Source organism: Canis aureus, chromosome 2 (genome assembly GCF_053574225.1).
Source record: "Canis aureus isolate CA01 chromosome 2, VMU_Caureus_v.1.0, whole genome shotgun sequence".
Taxonomy (NCBI): domain Eukaryota; kingdom Metazoa; phylum Chordata; class Mammalia; order Carnivora; family Canidae; genus Canis; species Canis aureus.
Window position 1 is genome coordinate 35,736,608 of NC_135612.1, and position 27,874 is coordinate 35,764,481.

At 42.9% G+C, this 27,874-nt stretch overlaps 1 protein-coding gene and 1 long non-coding RNA gene across 6 annotated transcripts in view; one reads left to right on the forward strand and one right to left on the reverse strand.

Annotated features, from left to right (window-relative positions):
- Positions 1-27,874, forward strand: part of ATP10A (ATPase phospholipid transporting 10A (putative)) — a 190,708-nt gene that overhangs the window by 142,132 nt on the left and 20,702 nt on the right. Inside the window, 9 exon segments of the mRNA XM_077868486.1 lie at positions 2,903-3,009; positions 3,421-3,552; positions 4,634-4,764; positions 6,337-6,589; positions 9,111-9,328; positions 11,792-11,986; positions 14,428-15,016; positions 22,155-22,258; positions 22,352-22,478. Coding sequence (XP_077724612.1) covers positions 2,903-3,009; positions 3,421-3,552; positions 4,634-4,764; positions 6,337-6,589; positions 9,111-9,328; positions 11,792-11,986; positions 14,428-15,016; positions 22,155-22,258; positions 22,352-22,478 — 1,856 coding nt within the window.
- Positions 1,261-20,119, reverse strand: LOC144295871 (uncharacterized). 5 transcript variants are annotated; one of them, XR_013363009.1, is made up of 4 exons: positions 20,041-20,106; positions 18,492-18,581; positions 7,264-7,312; positions 1,261-7,023 (listed from the first exon to the last, which is right to left on the reverse strand). It is a non-coding gene; the product is annotated as an uncharacterized LOC144295871 (long non-coding RNA). The 5 variants fall into 5 exon arrangements; XR_013363002.1 differs by lacking the exon at positions 20,041-20,106 and adding an exon at positions 19,208-20,034; XR_013362999.1 differs by lacking the exon at positions 18,492-18,581 and adding an exon at positions 11,768-11,940 and having other exon boundaries at positions 1,262-7,023; positions 20,041-20,080.

Sequence of the window (27,874 nt, forward strand, 5' to 3'; positions counted from 1 at the left end):
AACCATAAAAGACCCTGAATAGGCAAAGCAATCCTGAAAAAGAAAAACAAAGCTGGAAGCATTACAATTCCGGATTTCAAGGTGTATTGCAAAGCTGTAACCAACAAGACAGTATGGTACTGGCACAAAAACAGACACATAGATCAGGGAACAGAATTAGAAAACCCAGAAACGGACCCTGAACTCTGTGGTCAACTAATCTTTGACAAAGGAGGAAAGAATATCCAGCAGAAAGAAGTCTCTTTAATAAATAGTGTTAGGAAAATTGTACAGCCACATTCAGATAAATGAAATGGGGCCACATTCTTTACACCATACACAAAAATAAATTCAAAATGGTTGAAAGCCCTGAATGTGAGACAAGAAACCATCAAAACCCTAGAGGAGAACACAGGCAGAAACCTCTTTGACCTCAACCATAGCAACTTCTTATTAAACACGTTGTCAGAGACAAGGGAAACAAAAGCAAAAATGAACTATTGGGACTTCATCAAGATAAAAACTTCTGCACAATAAAGGAAACAGTCAACAAAACCAAAAGGCAGCCTGCAGAATGGGAGGGAGAAAATAATTGCAAATAATATATCACATAAAGGGCTATAACCAAAATCTGTAAAGAATGTATCAAAGTTAACACCCAAAAAACCAACCTAGCTACCAAATGGGCAGAATATATGAATAGACACTTAATCCAAAGAAGATACCCAGATGACTAGCAGACACATGAAAAGATGCTCAACATCATACATTATCAGGGAGATACAAACCAAACCATGATTATATACTACCTCATACCTGTCGAAATAGTTAAAATTAACAACACAAGAAACAACAGGTGTTGGTGAGGTTGTGGAGAAAGGGAAACCCTCTTGCACTGTTGGTGGGAATGTAAACTTGTGCAGTCACTCTGGAGAACAGTATGGAGGTTCCTCAATACATTAAAAATAGAGCTACCCTATGACTCAGCAATTGTACTACTAGGTATTTATTCAAAGAATGTAAAAAATACTAATTCAAAGGGATAGCAGCATTATTTACAACAGCCAAACTGTAGGAACAGCCCAAGCCCCCATTGACTGATGAATGGATAAAGATGTGGGATAGATAGATACAGATATATACACAAACATACACATATATACATATGTGTATATGTATATATAATGGAATATTTACTCAACCATAAAAATAATAAAATCTTGCCATTTGCAATGATATGGATGGAACTAGAAGATATTATGGTAAGTGAAATAAGTCAGAGAAAGACAAATACCATATGATTTGACTTATGTATGGGATTTAAGAAACAAAACAAATGAGCATAGGGAAAAAAAAGAGACCGAGAAACAGACTCTTAACTATAGGAACAAACTGATGGTTACCAGAGGGGAGGTTGGGGTGGGGGAGGGGAGAGGGAATGAGTTAAATAGGTGCTGGGGATTAAGGAGTGCACCTATGATGAGCAGAGGGTGTTATATGGAAGTGCTGAGTCAGTATATCATAGACTTGAAAGTAATATTACACTGTATGTTAACTAACTGTAATTTAAATAAAAACTTAAAGAAAGATATGTGTATTTGTGACAACACAAGGTACTGATGAGGAGCAGTGTTCTCTATGATGAGCAGGAAACGGGCATGAGACCACCTAGCAACCTTCCCTGGCCAAATTCTGAGTCTCACAGTTCCCAGGTCTGTCCTTTCTAGCTGTGGTCTGTCCTTGTGATAAAAACAAGCCTGTGATGCTGACACCAATTCTGACATGTGGGTTTTTCCTACACGGTCAAGCAATTCTGTGACACCAGCTAGGTGTCCTCTAATTTAACTCAATTCTGACACTAGTTGGAGACAGCATCAGACCCCAGAGGTTAAAGCTCAATCCCACAAGACTTCCTCATTTAAAATGCCAACTACAAGTCCAGATTGTCACCTGTCCTTCTAAGTGATCAGCTATAAATCAGAGGTTCCCACAATTCCCTTTTCAGTTTCAATTAATTTGCTAGAGCATCTCATAGAACTCGGGAAACAATTTGCTTGCTGTTTACCAGTTTATTATAAAATGATATGATAAAGAATACAGGTAAACATACAGAAATGGAAGAGATGCATAGAGCAAGATATATGGGAAGGGGTGCAGAGTTTCTGTGCCCTCTCTGAACATACTACTCTTCCAGCACCTCCATGTGTTCACCAACCCAGAAGTTCTTTGAACCCCATTCTATTGGGATTGTATGGAAGCTTCATCACATAGGCATGATCAATTATGAACTTAATTTTCAGTCCCTCTCTACGCTAGAGAATGGAAGGTGAGGCTGAAAACTAAGTTTCTAGTCATGGCTTGGTCTTTCTGGTGACAGTCCCCACCCAGGAGCCCACCTAGAGTGGCTTCATTAGAACAAAAGACACTACTATCACCCAGGAAATTAAAAAGGATTTAGTATCCTGTGTCAGGAAAAACTGGGTTCAGAGACCAAACATTAGAACAAAAGATGCTTCTAGTGCTCTTATCACTTAGGAAATTACAAGAGTTTTAGGAGTCCTATGCTGGGAACTGGGGTCAAAGATTAGGTACTAGAATGAAAGATCCTCCTAGCAGCCGCACTTAGAAGGGTTTTAGGAGCCCTCTGTCAGGAACCCAGGGCACAGACATATCTATCTTACTATTTCGCAAAGCCCTTGGACAAAATAAACAAACATCAGGCTGTTGAGATACTTCTAGAAGCCCAGTTACTAGTGAGCACCAGCTCCCTCTCAGCTATTGCAGAGACCCACGGAGACAAGCAGCCCACTGCTAGGGTTCCCCGTTCCCCTTCCTAGTGTCCAGACCTTGAGGAAGAAGGCCTCCTTAAGACCCAAGGTGCACTAAGCATCCACATAATGCATGCCACTTTTTCCTTTGATAGCATACACGACAATGGGAAAAAGGCCGGGCTGTATAAGGAAAACCTGCTGCTGCGAGGATGTACCATCAGAAACACAGAAGCTGTTGTTGGCATCGTCATCTATGCAGGTAGGCATGGCTATGGCACATACGGTCTGTAACACAGCTGGCTTGCCACCTGTGCTGTGTGCTCTTGAACGTTGCTTCTTGTTCTTTTTTTTTCTTTTTTTTTTTTTTTCTGATTATAAAAGCACATAGCCATTGTAAAAATTTAGAAAACTACGAAAACAGAAGAAAGCAAAATTTCTAACAGTATCTCAACCAAAAGTGTTCTCTCTTAGCATCTTAGCTTATTTCTTTCCATTGTTTTTTCCATGATTCTTACATAGTTAGGGTTAAGTTCATACCCTGTCTTTTTGACTGAGCATATCCTGTAAGTATGATTGGATGGCAGCACTGTTCTTCAGTCCCTGTGTCAGGGTGCTCTGTCAATTCACTGTTGGGCATCGATTTACTGCGCCCCTCATGCTCCCCTTCCAGGACATGAAACGAAGGCCCTGCTGAATAACAGTGGGCCCCGCTACAAGCGCAGCCAGCTTGAGAGGCAGATGAACTGTGACGTGCTCTGGTGTGTCCTCCTCCTCATTTGTATGTCTCTGTTTTCCGCGGTCGGTAAGTCTCCTTCATGGGTCATGAATACGGGGGCACTATTGGAAGCCTCCAGGTGAGCCCAGTGGGCTGCTGACGATTCATTTTGACCAGCACTCTAAAGTTAAAAAACACATTTGTCATCCACTTAGACTCAAGAGCTGCTTGCATCAGCACAGACCATATTGGAGATGCCTAGATGAATGAGCTTGACAAAGTAATGTTATTTTTCAAATTTGCAACTTCTTGAATGAAAGAATGTTTTAATCACACCAGTAATGATGATTCCAGCAGAAGTATTAGTAACATGGTGATAAACTGAGAATAATATAGCAGGAGAAGCACAAATGCTACTAATTAGAACTCTAAGAGAAAAGGAAAAAAAAAAGTGTTTGGGTCCTAAGAAGGTGCTAGCACTTAGATTGCACATGAGCTCTGGGCTCTCAGACTTTGATGGCCTCCAGACCTGGCATGCTGCCCTGGAATGCCTTGCAGGGAACTGTGTTCAGCCTCCAGGTAAATGGTCTTCACCACGTCTCCTGCACAGCTACCATTGTGAAGCAGTGCAGATGGGTGTGATATGGTCTCGGAGCTCAGTGCTAAAAGACATGGTGTATGGAACACGAAAAGGGCTTCTGTTATCAGATAGTTGTGGGACTTAGATGATGAAATAATGTGCTTGGCTTCTGAGGGTCCCTGATAGGTGCGATTTAAGTCTATAGCAAGGGTTGATAATGGGCAGTATCTGGGGCTGACTGATGACACTGGTATTTTGTGAGGCACACACTGGGAGATTACTTTTTGGGGATTTCCTGTCAGTAGCTGCCAGCACATACCCAATTTCTGCCTCATGACCAGTGTGCTTTTCAGTGCCAACAATGGGAAATGCCCAATGTGAGGAAGAGTCCAAGAACCAGTACCTTCCAGCAGTCGGATTGTGGGTGCCAATAGTATGTGCCATGTGCTTTTGCTTTCTTATGTGGCAAGGCAAGCTAATGAGGCACGAAGTGCCTGTGTTCATAGTCATAGTTTTGCTTTTATTTGCACAAGCAGTGTCTTATTTTTTCATTGGATGAATGGTATATCTTTTTGAATGTTGCTGTAGGACATGGACTGTGGGTACAGCGGTATCAGGAGAAAAAATCATTATTTGATGTCCCTGAGTCTGACGGCAGCTCTTTATCCCCGGTCACAGCAGCAGTTTACTCATTTTTGACAATGATAATAATTCTGCAGGTAACAGTACTAAATACCATACAATGAATTGCTTTACTCTTCTGGTAAGAACTTAAAGTCATCATACTCTGCTAAGAATGTCCTATAAATTTTGCATCTGGGAGGACCACAGGTGTACCTGCCTAGTGTGCTGCTTCTTACTTTTCCACCTAACTTATCTGTAGGGTCTTTTTTGGGTACTTTTCAAGTTAACATTCTCCTTTGCTGTCCCTAAGATTCTTAGGGCTTGCGGGGTTGGTTTTTGGATTATTGTGTTTGTTATATTTTTCCATTCAGTTCCTTCTTTAAAAAAAAACACTATATTTTGATATAATTTTAAGATTTACAAATAAGTTGCAAAAGATAGTATGGAGACTTCCCATGTGTCTCATACCCAGAGTCCCCTAATGTGAACATATTACATTACTGTGGTGCGTTGTCAAAACCAAGAAGCCAACTTTAGTACTTTGCAGTGAACTAAATTCTAGATGTCATTTGTTTTTTTACTAGTCTTTCCACTTGTTCCAAGGTTCAATTCAGGATATCACACTGCATTTTGCAGCATTGGTTTTTATTATTTTTATTAGTATTACCATTAGTATCGTTAGTTCACGATACCTCATGTACAGTCCCCCATCACTAACTGAATCTATGCCCAAAGGGCTTGTTTGAGAGTAGAGAAGGGGCAATGAATGTCATCCTAGGAACAAAGTGTAAACAGAGGACGTCTGCTTAGTCTTTGCCTATGAGGGGAACTCTGCTGTCTTTTATCACATCTATTTCATACGACAGGAGCTTTCAAAATTAGTCTTTTTTATGAATGTACATTTCGTTCTAGCTTTGTAGTAGTAGTAGTAGCACTACAGTAGGGGTAGTAGGTGTGCACCAACATAAAGTTACCGGGAGAACCCAGTTAGTCTGTCTGGATATGATATTCTGAGCCCATGAATATCAGTTCAATACCATTATTCAAAAAAGATTTAAACATTAACTTTATGAAGATTATCTTATATTGTCAATGTCTGTGAATATTCTTGTCAGAGCCTTCTTCCCTTTGCTATGTATTGTACAAGATCACAAAAATTGTCCTGCAACACAAACAGTCTCTGGAAAGACTGTCTCTCCTGAACTGTGGGGTTGTGTCCACAGAATGGGCATCTCTTGTTGCCGGGAGCCCTGGGAGAGCCTTGGGGCTGAGTGCAGCTGTGGTGCGAGGTGACTTTGCTTATGAGGACTCTGACTCTGTGCCATGTGTTTTTTTCTCTTTCTCTCTCCTCTTTCCTTTCCTAGCTTCTCTCAAGCACAACTTAGTAATACGAAAATGCTTGCTTCTATCCAAGCCATGGTTACCATTCTTCCAGACACGATAGTGGATTTCTGCTCTGCAGTGACACCATAGGCTGTCCTATTTTAAACTCTTTGCCAATATCCTAATACTTTTCCAATACTGACTCTAAACCAACCTTTTAAGCTCTTAAAGGTACAGTATATAGTCCCTACTTATTTGTGGTTGTAGTCATTTGAATAGTTTGGACTATTTCTACAGCTCCCTAGTTCTCATCATTGTTCTTCTATATGCCTTATGTCTTCTAGGTTTTGATTCCAATTTCCTTATATGTTTCCATTGAAATTGTTAAAGTATGCCAGGTGTACTTCATTAATCAGGACATAGAGTTGTATGACGAAGAAACAGACTCACAGCTGCAGTGTCGAGCTCTGAACATCACGGAAGACTTAGGACAGATACAGTATATCTTCTCAGATAAAACTGGCACTTTAACTGAAAATAAGATGGTTTTCCGAAGATGCACTGTGTCTGGCATAGAATATTCCCATGATGCAAATGGTGAGTCTGAGGGTAGGGACTCCCAGTCTGGGCTGGACAGAGCTGCTATGTCAAAGCTGCATTCACATGTGCCTGTGTGCATGCGCATGTGTGCACACAGACACACCAGCTTCAGGGATTGCTGATTTTTGAGAGAGAATAAAACATGGGCTGTCAGAGCAATTCAAGAAACTGAAGCTGGGTGGCATTTATAGAATTCCCTGTTGCTGACAACGCCCTATTCACTGCAGTGTCTTGTGTGGTGGGCATCTGCTTAAATAGTCATTTTCTGCCAGACAATAGAAGCAGGAAGGATATTCTTGAGGAACTCACTTTTGAAGCACCCAGTCTCTGCCACACCAAGAAATGATGAGATATTTTTTTGTTACCCATCAGTCTTCTTACAGCTGAAATTTCTCAGAAGGGCATTGGACAATTCATGATGCATTCTTTCCCTTAGAAAGTGTTCATGGAAGCAGAAAAGAAATGTCACTCCCTTTTGAATTTTGTAGGTGGTCATTCCTCCCACCTCTCCTTTCCTTATCCTTTGCTGCCTCTGTCCTCCCTGAACCCATAGGGGAGCTATCCACTTCATAAGTGGAGGGTATGGTGAGAACTATCTACCCTCCTGAGCCAGAAGAGGGCACCGTGGTAAGTGTCCTGGTGGCACAATAGGATTTGTGGAGCCATGGTACCTTTGAGAGGCACACCAGCCAGGACTTCCTCTCCTTCTTGTAACAGCATCTGAGAACATGAAAGGAGTCTTGTCACAGGAATAGAAGCAAATATAGAACAGGAGTCAGTACATGGGCATCATTAGGAAGCTTTTATTTAGGGGGGTATAGTGGGATAGATCTTTTAGAAGCATGGGATTTTTGCAAGTTTCATAAAACCAAGCTTTAGGATATCCACTAAGGCCCTTTGTGTAAAATGAAAGTAATCATATTAAACAGAAGACATAGGAACTTATCCACTCAGTTTATTGCTGGTCAGAAGCTGCTACATCATTGTAGACCATATACACATCAGCAGTGCTCTGAAAGATTGCTACTTTTAGGCTAACATTTGACTACTGCTTCAGGAGGGTGGGACAGACAGGTGTATCCTTGGAGAGGTTGACACCAAGCTCTAAACGCACAAGCCCAGAAGTTTGACAGCACTGTGTCTGGGCTTTGTTCTTCTTTGCTTTCCATTCACCACCAAGCTGGACTTATATCAGCCAGGAGTGGGTGGAATGGGCAGAAGATTTACTTCTAGGGTGAGGCACCCCCTGAGTTGAATCCTGGTATTGGCAATTATTTGGCCTTATGACCATGGGTGACTTTCCTTGCCTTATCTCTGTTTTTCTCATCCCAAAAGAAAAGTCTTACTGATGAAAGATACTGAATATAAGGCCTGGCTCACAGGACAGACCAACGCCACAGGCATGCCCAGATTGGAGAGCCCTTCTTACCTCCTCATGCAGGCCACCTTGTGTTGAGATACCTTGTGCTCACACCCAGCACTGAACTTGCCCTTGAAGTTCTTAGTAATTGCTTGTTTTGAATGAATAATCCTCATGAATAGTCTCCTTGCTTGTCTATGATGAAACCAGCTGAACTAACTGGGCAAAGCCAGACAGATGTGTTTGGAGACATCCTTTAGCAAGAAATAGTGCAGATGTACTTCATGTGATTCACTGAATGGCCACTTGGCCACAAGGACTTTTGCTGGACTGTGCCCCCTTGAGGGTTCAAGCATAGAATACAGTCAAAGTAGTCTTTAGTGGAGCTTTGCCTGCTGGCTCTGTATCCTGGTGGCATTTATCCACCCTGTGCAACCACAAGGACTGTTAGCCTCCCTGATGCATAGAGCTTCATCCGTATAGGGTGAATGCAGATGATCCCCACCCCCTGCCTGGCCCTGAACAAGGATCCTCCATGGAAAAGCACCATCAGCACATCCTGAGAACCAGTACTTTTGTGTGATTACAGGGCAGATGTTTAATATGTGATCTGTCCTGACAGCCCCACAGAGCCAAGTGGCCCCATGACCCCAGGATAAAGCACAAAGCCTGGAGCCTAGCTACTCTGGGGACTAGGCCTTCACTGTGTCCCTGCCTTCATCTCCCTGCTATCTGCTGCCCAGACCCCATTCATCACTCCTCGAGTCACCTGAAGAGAGAGGCCAAATATGAATCTATATCTGTCCACTCCTTACTTGTTTATGGAATGGGATGGCCACTGTGCCAAAATGCACTGGACCTGAGCTTGGGCATCACATTGACCTGGATGTCATCTCCACCCTCTTGAGTCCTATGCACTTAGCAAGTTCTTTAAGTTTTCTGTGAGTCAGTCTGCTCATCTGTGCAGTGTTGTTGAGAATGTCAACCTCATCAGATTGACTGTAGGTACAGATAACTGAGAACAGCATCCATCTCTCAGTGGAAATTCTCAATAAAGTGGCCTTGCCTTTAAAAAAGCTACAGTGGCGAGTGCTCTGAGTCAGCTTCCATTTTCCTAGCCTCCCTGTGACATGTCACCCCATGTCCCTCTGCCCACAGCCCAGCGTCTGGCCAGGTACCAGGAGGCAGACTCAGAGGAGGAAGAGGCAGTGTCCAAAGGAGGCTCACTGCCTCAGCGTGGCAGCATTGGGAGCCACCAGAGTGTTCGTATCATGCACAGGAGCCAGAGCACCAAGTCACATCGGCGCACAGGCAGCCGGGCTGAGGCCAAGTGGGCCAGCATGCTGTCCAAGCACACGGCCTTCAGCAGCCCTATGGTGAGTCCCACTCAGAGGACAGCAGCTGCCCCATGCTGGGGTAGCACCACCTTTCCTTGCCCTGTCACTTAGCTCCATTCATCAAAAGTATCCGAATGTAACAATAGAAATGAGCTGTGGTTGGGGGGTTAGCTCTCCTCAGTTAACAGAACTTTTGTGGCCAACACCTTCTCCCCACAGTGCTGTATCTTTTCTAAAACACTGACATGGCCCCTTTGACATGGCCTCTAAGAATGGGGGATTGCCAGTGAACTACCCAGGTGGATGACGGAGAGGAAGTTTGTCCTGCCAAGTGAAATAAATAAAGCTTCAGAGCAAGATGACAACTGTGAAAAAGCAAAGCCAAGTGGAAAAAAAAAAGTTTTCATTAGATGAGCCTAAATCCAATAATTTCTTTCTTCCTTGCCTTGGCTGCTGCCCAAACATTTATGGACCATTCTGATCAGTCAGGGAAATTTCCAGAAGTGAGTGAATGACCATCTCTAAAAAATCCTTTCGCTTCTAAAATGATTTAAGAGCAGAGAGAGAGAATCCATTTTGATCACTCTGTGGTGGCCTCATTCTCTTATGTCCTTTGAAACCCATATAGAGGCTACCTAATATTACCTTATGGTCATGACTGGTGGGTTTTTATAAAAGCATTTGGGAAGGAGGCCTCTCACACTTGATAGGAGGGAAACTGTGTTGGACTAAGCTTTTCTGACATTGATTTAACAATATGAGTCCAAGAGTATTTGAAATATTCAAACTTTCTGACCTAGGAATTTAGTGATTCAATCAAAGATTTCTGTGCATAGAAGTTTACTAGTAGAAAAAAATGTATTCAGTGATCAAAGAACGGCCAAATGAATCATAGCATGCCTATTTTGAAATTGTTAAAAGTTGTATTTTCAAATGATCCTAAAAAGGCTGGAAAGTTCAAAGTGCACATGACTGTTGAACAACACAGATTTGAACTGTGCAGGGCCACTTACACACATAATTTTTAAAATAAATACAGTATAGTATAAAGTACTGTATTGCATTTTCCTTATGATTTTCATAATAATATTTTTTTTTAGTTTTTTAAAAGATTTTATTTATTCTGAGAGAAAGTGAGAGAGAGAGGGACAAAGTCAAAGAGAGAGCATGGGGGTGGGGCTGACAGGGAGAAGCAGACTCTCCACTGAGCAGGGAACCCAGTGGGGGACTTGATCCCAGGACCCTGACATCATGATCTGACCCAGAGACAGACACTTAATTCAGCCACCTAGGCACCCCTTCATAATAATATTTTCTTTTCTCTAACTTACATAATTTAAGAATACGGTACATAATGCACATAACGAGCAAAATATATTATTAGTCAACTGTTTATGTTATCAGTAAGGCTTTCAGTCAGTAGTAGGCTTATTTTAGGAGTGTCGAAAGTTATACATAGACTTTTCTCCTGTGCCCCAACCCCTGCATTGATCAAGGGTCCACCGTATATAGTGTTTTAGGGAAAACAGACACTGCCAATTCATGTATACATTCTTTTTATTGAGAAATAGTTGACATATAACATTGTATAAATTTAAGGTGGGGATGTAAATCAAAACTATAATGAGATATCACTTCACACCTGTTGAATGGCTGTCATCAAACAGCCAAGAGATAAGAAGTGTTGGTGAGAAAAAAAAAAAAAAAAAGAAGAAGAAGAAGTGTTGGTGAGGATGTGGGAAAACGAGAACCCTCAGACACTGCTGGTGGGAATGCAAACTGATGCTGCTGCTGGGGAAAACAAGTATGGAGGTTCGCGAAAACTTAAATAGAATTTCTGTCTGATCTAGCAATCTCACTTCTGAGTTTATATCAAAAGGAAATGTATAAAATATTTGATGATGTAAGATGTAAATGTATAGAAAACAGTTTGCAAAAAAAAAAAAAAAAAGAAAACAGTTTGCAAGGCAACACAGAAGCATGTATTTCAAAAAAGTATGTATTACCGTCAGGTGATATACAGATTTGTGAAATTTTCCTTTCTCTGCCTTTTTCAAATCTTTCTGAGTTAGATATGTTATTATAATACATATTCTTACCTGTATTATTTTATAATGAGAACATGTGCATTAAAAGGAATGATTACATGAATTTTATTTCATAGGTAAGTCATATATTCTTTTACCAATGATACATAATTCATCATTATAAAATAGCCTATGTATATGAGCCACATGAAGATGTCTTTACTGCTTATAATAAAATCAAGGTGCCTTAAATAGTCAAGCACCAGGGTACCTGGGTGGCTTAATGGTTGAGTCTGCCTTTGACTCAGGGCATGGTTCCAGGGTCCTGGGATCCTGCTTCTCCCTCTGCCTATGTCTCTGCCTCTCTCTCTGTATCTCTCATGAGTAAATAAATAAAATCTTTAAATAGTCAAGCACCATTACGCTTGGCAAGTCACTGGGTTATACTCACCCCTCAGTCTCTGTCCTCTTCTAGGAGAAAGACATTACACCCGATCCAAAGCTGTTTGAGAAGGTGAGTGAATGTGACAGGTGCCTAGCCATCGCAAGGCACCAGGAACACCCTCTGGCCCACCTGTCACCAGAGCTATCTGACGTGTTTGACTTCTTCATTGCACTCACCATCTGCAACACAGTAGTTGTCACATCCCCGGATCAACCACGGCAGAAGGCAAGTTATGGAGTATCCCTGTGAAGCTAATGCCTTCAGCCTTTGGCGTGGACTCACTGTTGTCCGTCCTCCCTTTCCAGTAGGACTGCTCAGCACTACTTCTCAGGTTTAAGGGGATGTAGTAGGGGGTTGGTATAGGGCAACCCAGCTCGTTGGTTCTGTGGTGCCATCCCCAGGCTACAGTGAACAGGTAGGGGGATTGGGGCCAAGTGAGAGGAGAAACTTCTGAGGCCATGATAAGTGGGGCATATACCAGACTGTCCTGGAGGGGGGCTGCCCTGCACAACCTACATAGAGCTGCAGGGTTCCAAACTCTCACAGGAGAGTGGACAGGATAGGACAAATCTCCTGGACTTGAATCTGTACCTTACCACCCAGCTGAGTGGCCTTGGACAAGCCATTCCCCTCCTGTGCCTTAAGCACCTGACCTGTGACATGGAGGCAGTAGTAAGAGTTTAAAGGAAGGGGTCAGAGTAGGGCTTTGCACATAATAATTGTAACTGGTGTTAAAAGGGCTTTTAATGTCTTTCAAGGAGAGGTGGTCAAGAATCAATCAGAGGTTACTAAGATGGTAGAAATATAGCAATGCCCAAGTTGTTTTTTGTTTGGGTTAATTACAAGGTTCTCTCTGAAGAGAGTTAAGTTTCATGTATGAACGGGTCCTTTATATCTGTTAACAACTCCTCCAGGTAGGCCAGGAGGTGTGTGTGTGTGGGGTGCACCTAAGGAGGAATCTGCATAGTGCAGCTAGGCAACTTTACATGGATAAAAACCAGTGTATTCTAGGGCCAGATGCATGCCATAGACCTGCCCCTCAACCGCCCTCTCTCCCAGACCCATTTCCCTCCCCCTAAGTCAGCAGGTTCCACTGATGGAGCCATTGGTGTGTGATGTGGGATAAACAAAGGGTCTCTGCTCTGTCTTCACAGCAGCATATCTGGCAGTGATGCAGCTTCCCCCACCCCCCCACGGCACCCCCCACCATGTTTTTGCTCCTGTGCTCTTGCTCCTGCCACATTGGCCTGCAGAAGCTCCAGTGGGCCTGGTGGATCCAGAGTGGACAGGTCCCATCACCCAGAGACTGCAGGGTTGCACCATCTGCCTTAGGTGAGGGCTGCTTCCTGGGGCAGCTCACCTCATAGCTGCCTTAGTATCCCTCATCTGACCTTTGGGTTCTGCCACCACCCTGTATTCAAGTCCCACTGGCATGCATCCCTAGAGAAGTGTCTGGTTTCTAGTTAGACTTGTCTGAGACCCAGACATTGTTGCAACTACTGAATAAGTGAGAGAGACCCCAGCATAACTGAGGCATGTGATGATGGTCACAGATGTAGTGCATTCCACATAGGATATAGGATATTTAATCTCCTGCCTTCAGACTGCTAAGGAACAGGTCTCTGGATAGCACTTAGTGAGTGCTATCTTCAAGGGTATTTGGAGCCAGCAGGAGCTCCACTATGGCTGCTTGAGTCTCCCCCTTGGATATGTAGCACATTTAAAGTCTATACAAACAAAGAAGCACCATCTTTACCAAAATTGGTCCCATGTGCCCTGCTTTAGCAAATGCCTAACTTTTCTGGAAGCTGTTATGTAATTTACAACTTTGGGCATATGGGGAAAATTATGAAAATTTAAGGCTAACTATAATTCAGTGTTTTGATTGTTGCAACATTTGCTCTGAATCCATTTTCTAGCAGAAAATTAAAATAGGTATATTATACCAGCATTAGTGAACAATACTCATTTAAATAGAAGATTGCTGTTGCTCCATCATTGAGCTGTTTAGAACTTTAGCAAATATATATAACTGTCATTTTGTTGTTTTCACTTCTTGTTAGAAGATACGTAATTTATTGTGACTTAAAAAAAACATGCTAAATTGTTTGAATCCTGAATTTTTCCAACCATTTAATCTGTTTGGAAAAGTTCTCTTGGGTTTGGGAATGTTATTTAAATTTTATATAGACATAATTCAAAGCAATGTATAAATTGATCTTTTGTTAACTGCTTTTTGTAATTGATGGGGGGCAGGAAACAAAGCTGGATTTTGTGCCAGGCAAACACTTCTGAACCTCATCTGCAAAGCAATGGGACATTGCAGTGTGGGAACAGCTATCAGAGGGGATAGTGTCTAAGCCTGCAGGTACTACTAGCCAGACGGTCCCTGAGTCAGTCCAGAGCCTTGGTGTGGCTACTTAGGGGATCACATTCTAAAAGAATGTATATTGCTAATTTTTGTTTAAGTAAGTGGAAGAGACCAAAGGATGGTCTCAAGGAAGAAATGCTGGCTCTGGTTGCAGTTTCTACTGTATGCCCCCAAATCTGGGAAATGGGAACTCTGTGCTCTGAGCTTCCACTGGAGAAGGGGAGGGGCGCCCTGTGGTAGTTTGCATGAGTCCTCTAGACATACCTCACCTGCCTTTTGACTGCATCTCTTGCAGGTGAGGGTAAGGTTTGAGGTGAAGTCCCCCGTGAAGACGATAGAAGACTTCCTACGGAGGTTCTCACCCAGCCGCCTGACCTCAGGCTGCAGCAGCATCGGGAGCCTGGCCACCAACAAAGCCACCCACAAGTCAGGGTCCAACTTTCTGTCCACTCTATCCAATGACCGTACGCTGCTCAAGCTGGAGGAGAAGCTGAGCCAGCCAACCAAAGCCATCGCAAGCAATGGCTATAGCAGCGGGGCTGCCAGTTGGGCCCCGGAGCACACTGCCCAGGAACAGGAGCTGGAGAAGGAGAAGGAGCAGGAGTGGGAGCTGCGCTATGAGGCAGAGAGCCCTGACGAGGCAGCGCTTGTGTATGCTGCACGAGCCTACAACTGTGCACTGGTGGACCGACTGCATGACCAGGTGTCAGTGGAGCTGCCACACTTGGGCAGACTCACTTTCGAGCTCCTGCATATACTGGGCTTTGACTCTATCCGCAAGAGGATGTCAGTGGTGATCCGCCATCCACTCACTGATGAGATCAATGTCTACACCAAAGGAGCCGACTCAGTGGTCATGGATCTCTTGCTGCCCTGCTCCTCAGGTATCCAGCTCCCCTCCTCTGGGCAGTACCCCCAGTTCCAGGTGGAAGTCCCAAGAAATCAGTCCCTTTCCCCAGTCCCTTCCCATGTGAATGTAAAATGATTTTCATTAAGCCTTTTCTGAAGCAGTGCCCATCAGAGATTTGCCTCTCTGGATTGTCCTCTCCTCTTTTAAGGGATTTGGACTAGAATGCTCTGAGGGGTGGGAGATGGAGAGTTTCAGTGCCTGAACTCACCTTAGAACAGTGGGGTTGGGGGTTCCCCTTTTTTTAAGATTTTATTTATTTATTCATGAGAGACACACAGAGACAAAAACATAGAGGGAGAAGCAAGCTCCCTACAGGAAGCCTGATCAGGGACTCCATTCCAGGACCCCGGGGTCATGACCTGAGCTAAAGGCAGATAAACGCTTAACCACTGAGTCACCCAGGCATCCATTAGCATCATTCTATAAATCTGGACAATGAAGGTTAAGAACTTTTAGACTGGAAGTTCCAAGAGCTTCCATCCTGCTCTATGATGCCTGGACCAGGGCAGGTATGCAGCCAGGTTATGGTTCTAGCCCATTTGTGAAGCTGCCTCAGGCCACAGTGAGAGCCTAGGTAGTGGATGCTGCTGGTCTCTCAGCTGCCTCCATCTGTCCCACCTTCAGGCAGAGCAGCTCCATCTTAGTCTCTTTTGTGTACTAGAGTTCCATATAATTTCTATGTTAAACAAGAGGAATTTGAAAACTATTGGTGTTAGAGAGTGGAACTTTTTCCAGCAGAAGGGTTTCCTTTAACCTCCTTCTAGATATAAATACTTTTGGGTCTTGAGAGAAGAATGGCCTAGGTCCCCATTAGTAAACCTGGTCACCCCTCCTCTCTACTTGGATAATGATGGAGTGCACATCTGACCTCCAGGAGAGAGAGAGGCAGGATGGAGGTGAGGATGCTGCTGGCAGATGGAGAGGTACCTGCTGGGGTTCTGCTGCCTGACCTCCATAGTCTCCCTGTCTATTGTATCCTGGAAACAGCTCTAGGTGCAACCTGCTGTGAAACCCTGTACACTAGGTATAGCCTTTCCAGAGCTCTGGGATGGAACTAGGGAATACTTTGCTTTCTGTGGTCCTCTCACCATAATCTCAGTGTCTCAGAACAAGACTCCTGGCTCCCAAGTGTGGCACCACTCCACTGTGGGAAAGTGTAGGACTCTTTTCCCATGGCAGAGCTGTTGCCTCTTAATTTGTAAACATGTCTCTGAAAACAGTTTGGATAACTTTTCATGACAGTAACCTACCAGAGGGCAGGGCTTCTGTGCTAGTGGACATAGAATCCAATTCACAGGCTGACTTGGCCTTTCCAGGAGCCTTCTTCATTTTGCCATGCCATATGTTGCCTTTTTGTTTTGTTGATTGTTTCCTCTGCTGTGCAAAAGCTTTTTCTTTTTGATGTAGTCTCAATAGTTTTTTTTTTTTTTCGCTTTTGTTTCCCTTGCCTCAGGAGACATAGTTAGAAATAGTTAGACATAGTTAGAAAAATTGACATATGGCCAATGTCAGAGAAATTACTACCTGTGTTCTCTTCTAGGACCTTTGTGGTTGCAGGTCTCATATTTAAGTCTTTAATCCATTTTGAGTTTATTTTTGTGTGTGATGTAAGAAAGTGGTCCAGTTTCATTCTTGTACATATAGCTGTCCAGTTTTCCCACCATTTATTGGGGGGGAAAAGACACTGGAACAGAATAACACGTGGAAGCTAAACAACATGATATTAAAGAACTAAAGGGTCAGGAAATGAATCGGAGAAATCAGAAAGTACATGGAAACAAATGGACATGAAAATACAATGCTCCCAAACCTTTAGGATGCAGCAAAGGTGGCCATAAGAGGGAAGTATATAGCGATATAGGCCTGCCTCAAAAAATGAGAAAAAGTGCAACTAAACAGTCTAACCTCACACCTAAAGGAACTAGTAAAAGAAGAACAAAGACCAACAGTAGTAGAAGGAAGGAAATAATAAATATCACTGCAAAAATAAATGACATAGAGACTGGGAAAAAAAACAGTAGGAAGAAAATCTTTGAAACCAAGAGCTCAGAAAAAAAAAAGAAAAGAAAAGAAACCAAGAGCTCATTCTTTAAAAAAAGATGAACAAAATGGATAAACCCTTAGCCAGGCTCATCAAGGGAAAAAAAAGACCCAAATAAATAACCAGAAACAAGAAAGGAGAAGTAACAACTGACACTACAGAAATACAAAGGATTATGAGAGAATACTACAAAAAAATTTACATGCCAACAAGTTGGACAACCTAGAAGAAGTAAATAAATTTCTAGCAACATACAATGTTCTAAAACTGAAAAAGTTTCTATTTTCTGTAGAAAACTTTCTATTTCACAGAGAAATAGAAAATCTGAACGGACTAATTAATAGTAACAAAATTGAATTAGTAGTCAAAAAACTACCAAAAAATAGAAATCCAGGACCAGATGGATTCACAGGTGAATTCTGCCTAACATTTAAAGAAGAGTTAATATGTATTCTTTTCAAACTATTCTAAAAAAGAGAAGAAAAATTCCACATATATTTTACAAGCCTTCTTTATTCTGAAATTTAATTTTGCATCCACACAAAAGAAAAACAGATATGGCAATTATCTGAACAGACTTAATTCTACTATTAAAAAAATCCAATCATCTCTGTGCTATTTCACAGCCTTTCATTAAAGACAGTTTAATGGACCACCGAATTTCAGCCTTCACCACATACAGCAGAGTTATATATAAAGTAAAAGGTCTGGAGTAGCACTAGCAAACAGAGGTCTCTCGGAGGAAATTACTACCCATATCTAGGTAACTATAGATGAGAAGCAAAGTTTTCCATCTGTTCCACCATGAAAAAGCCCTGTAAAAGAGTGATATTACTATTGCCCAAACCATGACATTGAAAAGGGGAAATTAAAAATAAAACAGTTTGTGTAGTTCTCCATCTTATTCTAGGAATTTCTAAGCAGTGTGTAGTTCAGGTAGTATGGGATAGGGAAGATCTGCATGTAGACATCCAGCAACTTAAGATTCAGGATGTTCTGAGACCCCGTTGGTTTCCCAAGAGAGGAACTGGAGGATGGCTCTGGGGTCACCTTGAGGTTATCTAATGATGACACCCTGACATTCATTATGTATAAATGCTTCAACTTTACTTTGTGCGGTGGGTGGCTGTGGAGAGAAGCAGACATACAGAGTACTTACCTGTGCTGCTGTACCTGTGTGCTGGTGATAGAGTGAAGTAGGCACGTAAGTATTATCCTCGAAATTACTTTAGACCTTTAAGATCTTTCTTCAAAGAGATCTAACACTTTTACCAAAAAAGGCATGAAGAGGCTACACTAATGGTGGATGTGACTGTTAGAGGGAATGTGTCCTATTCTTAAGATGTAATCATGGCTTGGAAGTTGTATGGGATCAGATGGAAAGCAGGGAGTCCACCCCACCCCGTACCTGTATATCTCTCTTCAAATCCCAGGTCTCCATTTATGGGCTCGTAGGACGCTGGATAAGTCACTTATTTTCTTTGCCTCTGTCTCTCATCTGTACAAAGGAAATCAGGATGCTGACCTCACAGGAGGCCCTTATCCAAGGGCTGGTCTGATATAAGTATGGAGTATAACCTGTAGGTCCCTTTCCCTTCTCTCGGGTTCCTTCCCCTTAAGATTCACTTGCTTGAGGTTTGGTCCAGTTGCCACTTTGTGGGGTGTCTAAGACACAAATACCCAGACTGCTCCACCATCCTCCAAGAGTGAGGATGGAGAGTGTCCCACCAATTAGCATGGGCCTCACACACTGCTGCTATTCAGTAAATCAGTCAATGCATGCATGACCAAGAGGGGAATTCACCTTCTTATTTTACTCTTACTACAGTGAAACTCCTTATAGAAGAAATAAACTTGTCTGAAGCATAGAAGAAATAGAAATTGCACTTAGAGCATTTTAAAAACACATGTTAAGGGGCACCTGGGTGGCTCAGTGGTTGAGCATCTGCCTTTGGCTCACGTCATGATCCCAGAGTACTAGGATCAAGTCCTGCATCTGGATCCCCATGGGGAACTTGCTTCTCCCTCTGCTTATGTCTCTGCCTCTCTCTCTCTCTCTCTCTGTGTGTGTGTGTGTGTGTGTGTCTCATGAATGAATAAAATAAAAAATTTTAAAAACCACACCTGTTAAAATCATGAGTAGGAGTGGATGTTTTCCTCTGAGGTCCCCTCCATAGGGTTCTGAGCATTGCCAGCAGTGCCCTGGTAGGGACTCCACTGCAGTGTCCATCTGCACTGCTCAGCCAGAGTCAGAGCTGGAGTAGGGTTCCTCTCCATCTACTGCATCTTGAGGTCAGGGACTTGGGAGTCATCCGTACAGACTGACAGGAGCTGTTACTGTCTGATACTGTGCATGCCCCCCCAAATCCCTCCCTACCCAGCACCTGGCTGTGGCTGCAGGGACCTTCTCCACGTGCCCTTTAGGCCACCACCACCCACCAAAAGGTGCTAGGTAGCATTGGTGCCACTTCTGCCCCTGGTGTTGCCCCATTGTTCAAGTAGCTATGTTGCAGACACAGAATTCTTCCTACTGCCAAAGACAGAAAAGCCGCAAGGGGTCTGGGTTGCCTGTACAATATCAGAAAGAAGAGGCTGATATAGTGTGAATATCACTTAAAGTGCAGTATGAATGTGGGAATGCCTATAGTCTGAGATTAGTGCAGGAGAGCCAGGCTGACCACTTAACTGGGGGGGGGGGGGTCAATGGGTTTGCTTTCTAGGATAGGGCCCAATGCCCTCTTTTTAGATGCCTCCAGCTCCCTCAGTGCTTGCCTGCTTTGAGTTTGTGTTCTTTCCACCGACCTGGCCCCTCCATCAGAATGTAGACGTATCCCAGCATCTACGAATTGCCAATCCTGCAAACCCCAACACTGGCTCTTCCCAGTGACTGTCCAGCCATTGGTGGGGTGGGAATATACGAGGGAGAAGTCATGTAAGAATCAGGAGCAAGGTCGTACCTCAGGTGGCAGAGGATGTGTGTGTCTGGAGGAGTGAGGGGCCAAGGCAGAGCAGTACTACTTTTCTCCCTGTCCCAGGCCCTGCTTTGGTGACCTCATAGAGAAACAGCTCAGCGTGGCAGCCTGTGTGATCACACGCTCATCCATGGCTCCCAGTGTGCCAAGCTGCCAAGCCCACCCTCTAGCTCTGTCAGTTCTGTTTTGACCAAGTGTTCAGCCACAGCCCCTGCACACTGCTGCTTTGCTGGAGTGCAGTCTTCCTGTCCCCTCTCTGGAAACCAAAGTACTTTATTATTATTATTATTATTATTATTATTATTATTATTATTATTATGATTCCAAAGGCCCTCAGGTAGACATGTATTTGCTCAAATAACAGCATGTGGAACAATTGTTATTATACCCTTCTAAAATTGCTATCACAGTATCAGGAGTAAATGGTAGTCAAAATTAAGATGTCATCTTTGGATTGTCATCTTTTCAGGAAATTTAAATTCCTAAAGCAAAGTAATCTAGGGCACTGTTTTCTCTTTTTTTCACTATTGTTCCTTTAAAGAGCCTTTTTAGACATTTTTTAATGATTTCCCCATGACATTTTAATGCCACAGATATGCTGTGTATTTGTTATATATCTGTGCCTTATGCTCTGCCTAAGTATGTTTTAAATAGGTAATTAAAATTAATTCTGGGCTTTTGTCCCAGAATCAATGTTTTAGACCCTCAGGGGTGCTATCTTCTCTCTGAAGAACACATGTCTGAGAGGTGAAAGTGTTTCTCCCAGGCCCAGTTTGTCTAGGGCCTGACTCAGATAGTAGACAGCCTGCCCCAGACCAGGGGCCTCACTACCAGTAAGTACAGTTGCTGGATTTAGCAAACAAAATATATTGAATGCCCAGTTAAGTTAAATTTGAATTCCAGATAAAAAAAAAAAAAAACACAATGTTTTTAGTAAAACTATGTCTTATGTGATATTTGCACATCCTATATTCTGTCTGGTAATACTGTTGGTGCTCTGGGGAAAGAAACTGCATTTTGTATTAAAGTACATTTTTTTTCACAAACTAGAAGAATATGTAGCTTCATTTACATCCACCTCCTGGACCAAGGACACCAGAGCACTCCTAATAAAGTTTTGTTTATATAAGCTTCTCATTTCAACAGAGGTCATTAATAACCATCAAAAATATGATTTGATTCTTTTTTAAAATACCAGCTTTTACTTTAAATTTTACGTGAAAAGTGTGTACTGTTTACATGTGATGAAATAGACTGGGGATGAGTCTAGTGGTGGGGAGGTTTACACATGTCTCTTATAGGAGGTTGTTGGAAGGATGCTTTTGTGACATTCCTGTTGCTTAATGAATTGCAACAAAATGCAGTTCCAAACTCAGCCAGCTAGAGCACAGCAGGAAGGTGCAGACCACTTATTTCCCACTGGCCCTGAAACACTCATAATATATTTTTATCATGCACAAACTAAAATGCCTTATGCCTTTCCACTCATAATTGGCAGCCCATGAAAATGGCAGATTTAAGAAAGTAAGCATCACCTTGTCATGGATGCCACAGTCAGGTGAGGCTCAGAGTCAGCACTTCTGGTTTGTCAATAAGAAGTAAGTCTGCTCAGCTGTGTCTACAGGAAACAAAAAGGGGCGGCTGTTTGGAGAACTATTAATGGACTTAGTTTTTTCTTTTTAATTGTGGTTAAAAAAAATACCCCACATAACCTAAAATATACCATCTTAATAAGTGACAGTTCAAGTAGTGAACATTGCTGTGCAATAGATCTCCAGAACTTCATCTTGCAAAACAAACACTGTACCCATTGGACAATTGCTCTTGTCTCCTCACCCCCTCAGCCGCTGGCAACCACTATTGTACATTCTGTGTCTGTGAGTATGACTACTTTCATGGGAAGCTAGCCTGGAAGCGGGGTGAGAAATGCTTCCAGGCTGGAACCTCTGGGGTGATACCAACCTCTGATGTGGGTAAGCTACATATGTGGAGTTGTTTCAATGCCATGCAAAGCTACCTGAGGTTTATTGAATGGTCCAGGGCATTCCACTGGACTCTTGTTCTTACTTATCCCTATTTCTGCTTCTAATCCAACCTAGATGATGCCAGAGGAAGGCATCAAAAGAAAATCCGAAGCAAGACTCAGAATTACCTCAACTTGTATGCAGTGGAAGGCCTGCGCACCTTGTGCATTGCCAAGAGGGTGAGTGGGTGTCACCTCCACAAGCCTGTGTGCTGACCACTGCCTCCATAGTGCTCAGTGCCTGCGTGGCACTCATCAGTGTGTTTCACATAGGTTCTGAGTAAAGAAGAGTATGCCTGTTGGTTGCAAAGCCACTTGGAAGCAGAATCTTCTCTGGACAACCGTGAGGAGCTTCTTTTCCAGTCTGCCATTCGCCTGGAAACAAACTTGCATCTGTTGGGTAATTATGCACATGAGCATGTGTTGTGCCAAGCAGTATGGAATTTGCAGAGACAGTTCTGGATGGGGAGGTGACATGGCTCTAGTCATTTGGTAGTTCTGCACATGCTTGGCTTGGTTGAAGAATTGCCTGGCCTGATGCTAGCATGGCTCCCAGGCCCAGCCATCCTTGAGAGAACATTCACACCATGGCCTGTTTCTGTGGCCTTCCATGTGCTGTCCGACCAGGCACCCAGTGACAACACCTGGCTTGCCTCCCCTTAAACCCTGCTTTCCCACCAGAAATAGAGATGAGGAATGAGGCTTCTCAACAACTGATGCTTGAAGGGACTCCCTCCACCTCCTACCCCTAAAACAAAAAGAAACTATTGGACTCCAGAAATGGCTGTACTTTACATCTTATGAATGTTTCATAGATTCAATTTGGATGAAAAGAAAAAAAGCTCAGTTTTACTAAAATGTGTTCATATTTGCTACTGTGTTCATATTAGTATTTATAAGAATGTTTATTTTAATATTTAAAATATTTAATACTAAGTCTGTATTAAAGTAGCTGAGTCTTTGTATATGTACTATGACCATACCAGGAACTGCTTGTGATCAAGCTATATATGCACACACCCCAATCCGTGGTGCCAATAGTCAGATGGTATACCTGGGGCATGAAGAAACTGGAGTCCATCCCTCTTCATTTAATGCAGAAAGACTGTAATTTATTTGGCCCTATTCCCTGGACAAAGGATCTGGGCTATCTATATATCTATATATGCATATCTAATATAGTAATATATTTAATAGCATAACATACACACTGTATAATATTCTTTTTTGCCTATGGTGTCCTATAGAGGACATGCACTGCTCAAAAAAGCCCCAAGATCCAGATGCCCAGAGACATCATGAGCAATATCCTTGGGGGTGATTAAATAAAACACTTGGAAGACAGCTGTGTTTTTTCTAGCTTGCTGGGTTTTAATTTACCGCACTAGGACTGTTCACATCTAGGAGATGCTTCTCCAAAAGACGCTGTTGATCAGATCTGTGGGATAGGCAGGGGTTCCTTCTTGATCCTCCTGGCCTATGGGCAGGTTGTACCTGTCTCACTTCTTCGACCCTTCACTGTGGGCACTCTCTTTGGAGGGCTCTGACTCTTGGATGCAGTAAAATTTGCCTCCCCAGTCCCGTCTACCAGTGGGTGATGGTCCCACCCTGTGGAGCAGGGAAGACAAAATCTCTTCCCTTTTCCAGAGGGTGAGACCTTAACTGTTTGAGGGCTTGGCTATGAGTCCCCATGCTGTGTACCTGTATTTTTAGGCACTCTTACCTTTCCTTCTTTCAGAGTCTAGGAGCCTTGGCTTGGTTATCTGTCCTATCCTGGCTCTGTCACTTACTGATCATGAGAGCCTGGGCAAGTGACTCAGTCTTTTTGGCATCCTAGTCTCCTTATCTGCCAGGTAATAATCCTGTGGGGGGTGAGCAGAGGGGGTGCAGTGAAGCACTGAGCAAGGTCCAGGCACAGGGTCGAATACTCGGCTGCACGTGGGGATGAATCTTAGGTTACTGCCTCCATATCTGTTACAGCCTAGCTGACCTCTTCTGTACAGACTCCTTCTGGTGGTTGGGCATCCATCACCTCCCTTGGCCTCTATGCTGTATCTCTGTTAAGATGTCCTGAATTTTTAATAGCCCTAGAATACCCGAAGTTCATACTGAACTTGAGATCAACTCACCTTCCTCGATCTTTTTCAGAGGAATTGCTTTCTAGCTTGGATTCTGTAATGTTTACTTGGGCAACTATGTAAACATCTAAAAGCAAGGTTTTCTACTCATCCCTGTTCCAGTGTTTTTCTTTTGGGGCTAGGATAATAGAGGTTTTTAGGATCCTGATTCAGCCACATTCTGCTGTCATCCTCAGTGGATGTGTATCTCCAGGGCACATTCAATGGCTCTGAGAGGAGACAGTGAACCACCAGAGTGCCCCACAGTGGGCACCCGCAGTGTGCTGGAGTCTACTCATGCCTGCTGCTTGAGGGCCTTTTCATACATTTTCAGAAATTTTGCAATCACTGCTGTATTGCATAAATTTTCAAGAATTTTGCATAGCTTTTTGATGCTGTTGGTAGCTTGACATCAGCCAAGGTGAGTATATTTGTACCACAGAAATGGGAAAATACACCAAATCAGCTTCCCTCCTGCTAGCTGGTTGTTAAATACTTAGCATCTCTTCAAGTCTGGGATATTTATTTAGGATTCAAATGATGAAGCCTGAGCTGGAGAGTAGGAGAGCCACCATCACAGCTTTATCTACAGACACTGTGTTCCAAATCCTCACATTAATTTTTGAGAAATGCAAAGTAAACTATTTATATTTTTAATAAGCCCAAAGCCAAATATCCCTTCTAAACCTTTTCATTTAGGTTCTTATATTAAATAACATCAGAGAACTACAAAGAAAGGGTTACCAAGTATACTATGTTCTTGAAATTTTCTTTTCCATAATGTTCTGGCCAAGAGCCAAAATTCAAAGGACAACACTCTGTTCACTTTCCCCAGCATTCCTGTTTGTTTTCCAGATGTCACGTGAAACTCCCCTCCCACAAAAAGCCACCTGACACATTTGATCACAGTGAAGCATGGTGGCACTAGCTTGAACCCTACTACCTATCCTGTTATAACACTCAAAATGCCAAGTTCTCCCAAGGCTCAAGCTGTAGAGAGATGGCATTTACTCTAAATTGCATGGATTCCATTACTAATAAGCTACGTTAGAGAGCTGAAGAAAGACCACTATGCTTCCAGATAATTTTTAAAGAACTGTTCCCTGAGATTTACTCTATTCTCAGCCGCATTTCATACTGAGATAGGTATACTTTACATAATTCTCTTTGTGAGTTCGATAATATTTCTGTGTTTGATTCAAAGCTTCACAGAGGTTAGGATCAATCCAGCAACCTAGTTAGGACCCATTACTTTGGCCAGTTAGCTCCTGAAATGAAGACGCTTTATTTTTAAGGTATTAGGTTTTCCCCCAAGGACTGGAATTTATGTCAGTCCTTCCCTGCTTTTCTTGGAGGACATTTATCAAGGAGCCCTGGCTGAGCAACTGGTTTACAAAGGTGGAGAGTTACAAGTCCCTTTTGTAGAAAGTGGCTCTCTAGTGAAGGGTGGGTAACTGGTTGAGTTACTCACAAAGTACTGCTTTTGTAGTGGAAGCTTTCCTAGAGCAGCCAGACAGGTCAGAAGTTTGGAGCATGAGACACACTGTGCATAGAATGCTAGCTATTCCCTAGCTAATCTCACCTTTGCTTTCCACATCTATATGATGGGGATAGTTGTAGTACTCACATGTTAGGGATGCTGCAGAAATTTTTGACAATTAATAATTCATCAAGGGTAGCCACCATTATGATTATTCCATACACTGTTATTATTAAGTATGAAAAAGATATTTTTTTAAAGATTTAGAGAGAGAGCACACACGTGCACATGCCCAAAGGGAAGGGTCTGTGGGAGAGGGAGAGAGAAACTCTTAACTAGACTCCATGCTGAGCACAGATCTGATATAGAGCTTAATCTCAGAACCCCAAGATCATGACCTTAGCCAAAACCAAGAGTTGAACACTCAACCAACTGTGCCACCAAGGCTGCCCTGAACAAGACATTTTGAATACATGAAGACAGACATGATCATCTCTCCCTCTTTCCCTAGATATCAGGGAATATATCACAGCAAAAGTGATATATTGGTAGATGTCAACTCTTTTGGATGATTAAAATAGGGAGCCAGAGACCTAGAGCACACACTGTCTCCCCATACTAGAGCTGGGGGGCTAGGGGTTAAGAGAAAGGCCAAGACCAGGTGGCTTTCCAGTGCCTGGGTTGTCAGGGATATGCTTACAGTGCACATGAAGTGTAATATGGTTTTATTCCTAAGTAGACTTTGAAACCCACACCCCTGCCTGATTCTTCTCATGTGAACTCTGATTCAGAGCTGAGGGCAGCTTGGGTACAATATCTCCTCTTCCTTTTTAATCCCTTCCCAGGTTCCCATTAGCCTTATGATACATTCAAATGAGAGGTAAGCCCAGGTCTAACACACTGTACATACGGCATGAGATGAAAAGAGAGAAGACTGACACTTACCCCTGAGGGGGCTTCTAGAGAGCTCTTGATGCTCTGTTTCCTGAGCTCAGGTCTGGTTTAACAGGTATGTGATTTGTGAAAGGGCATTATAGGATATATTTAAGAAATGCACGGTTTTTGTACATGTATTATACCTTGGCTCCACGCTCCCAGCACCTCCCAACATCCGTTCTAGGAGGAGAAGGGGTGTCTTTCTTAGTCATTTCAGGTTGCCATAGCAAAATATCATACATGGGGCAGTTTAAACAGCAGACATTGGTTTCTCACAGTTATGGAGGCTGGAAGGCCCACATCAAAGTGCCAGCCAGTTTGGTTCCTTAAAGAGCTCTCTTCCTGGTTTGCAGATGACTATCTTCTTTATGTATTCTTGAATGGTGGAGAGAGATCATCTCTCTTGTGTCCCTTATTAAAAGGGCACTAGCTCCATTCATAAGTATTCCACCCTCCTTCATAATGCCATCACAACAAGGGTTAGGGCTTCAACCTATGAATTTTGGAGATGGGGGACACATTCAGCCCATAGCAGCCTCAGGGAACAGTGTGACAGGGAAAGGCTGGGCCAATGAGAAGTCCTCAGGCAATGCTCTACTTCTAGAGGGAAGGTAGAGACCATCTCATTAAGTTGACAACAGGAGAAAAATTTAAGCTGACCTGGAGAGCACTTGTCTCCACTGGGTAGAAGATTTGTCCCAATATACAGAGGCCTGCATCGGGAAATTCGCTGTTTATTATGTTTGTGGAAATTACCCATTCTGGATAATGTTGCTTTCAAGAAATAATGGACTTATATAGTCTATTCAGACTGCTAACAGTAAGCATTGCTGAGAACAAATATTGTGGATGTCATTTAGAAGCTGTGTATGGGATGGACAATACTGAGAGAAAATATTGTGGATGTCATTTAGAAGCTGTGTATGGGATGGACAATTTTTAGGACATTTTCATCCTTCAGAATATGGTCATTCCATATTCTTCCTTACAAGCTTTGTTTCTAAGTTGTTATGTTAAAAATTAGCCTTGTGTTGGAAAGCATTGGAAGTGCTTTGTTGTAGATACAAAGAATTATATTCAGTGCCTCAGTTATTCTGTCTCCTTGACTGTGTCAGTGGAGGGAGATACTAAAAGTGTTCACTGCTGTCCTGAAACGATGAATCATCATCCACAGGAGACGGGGAATCAAGCAGGTCCCAGTCTGTGGGGTCATGCCAGTATCTTTGGTACGTTGGCAATGGCATTTGTACCCCATTAGAGTTT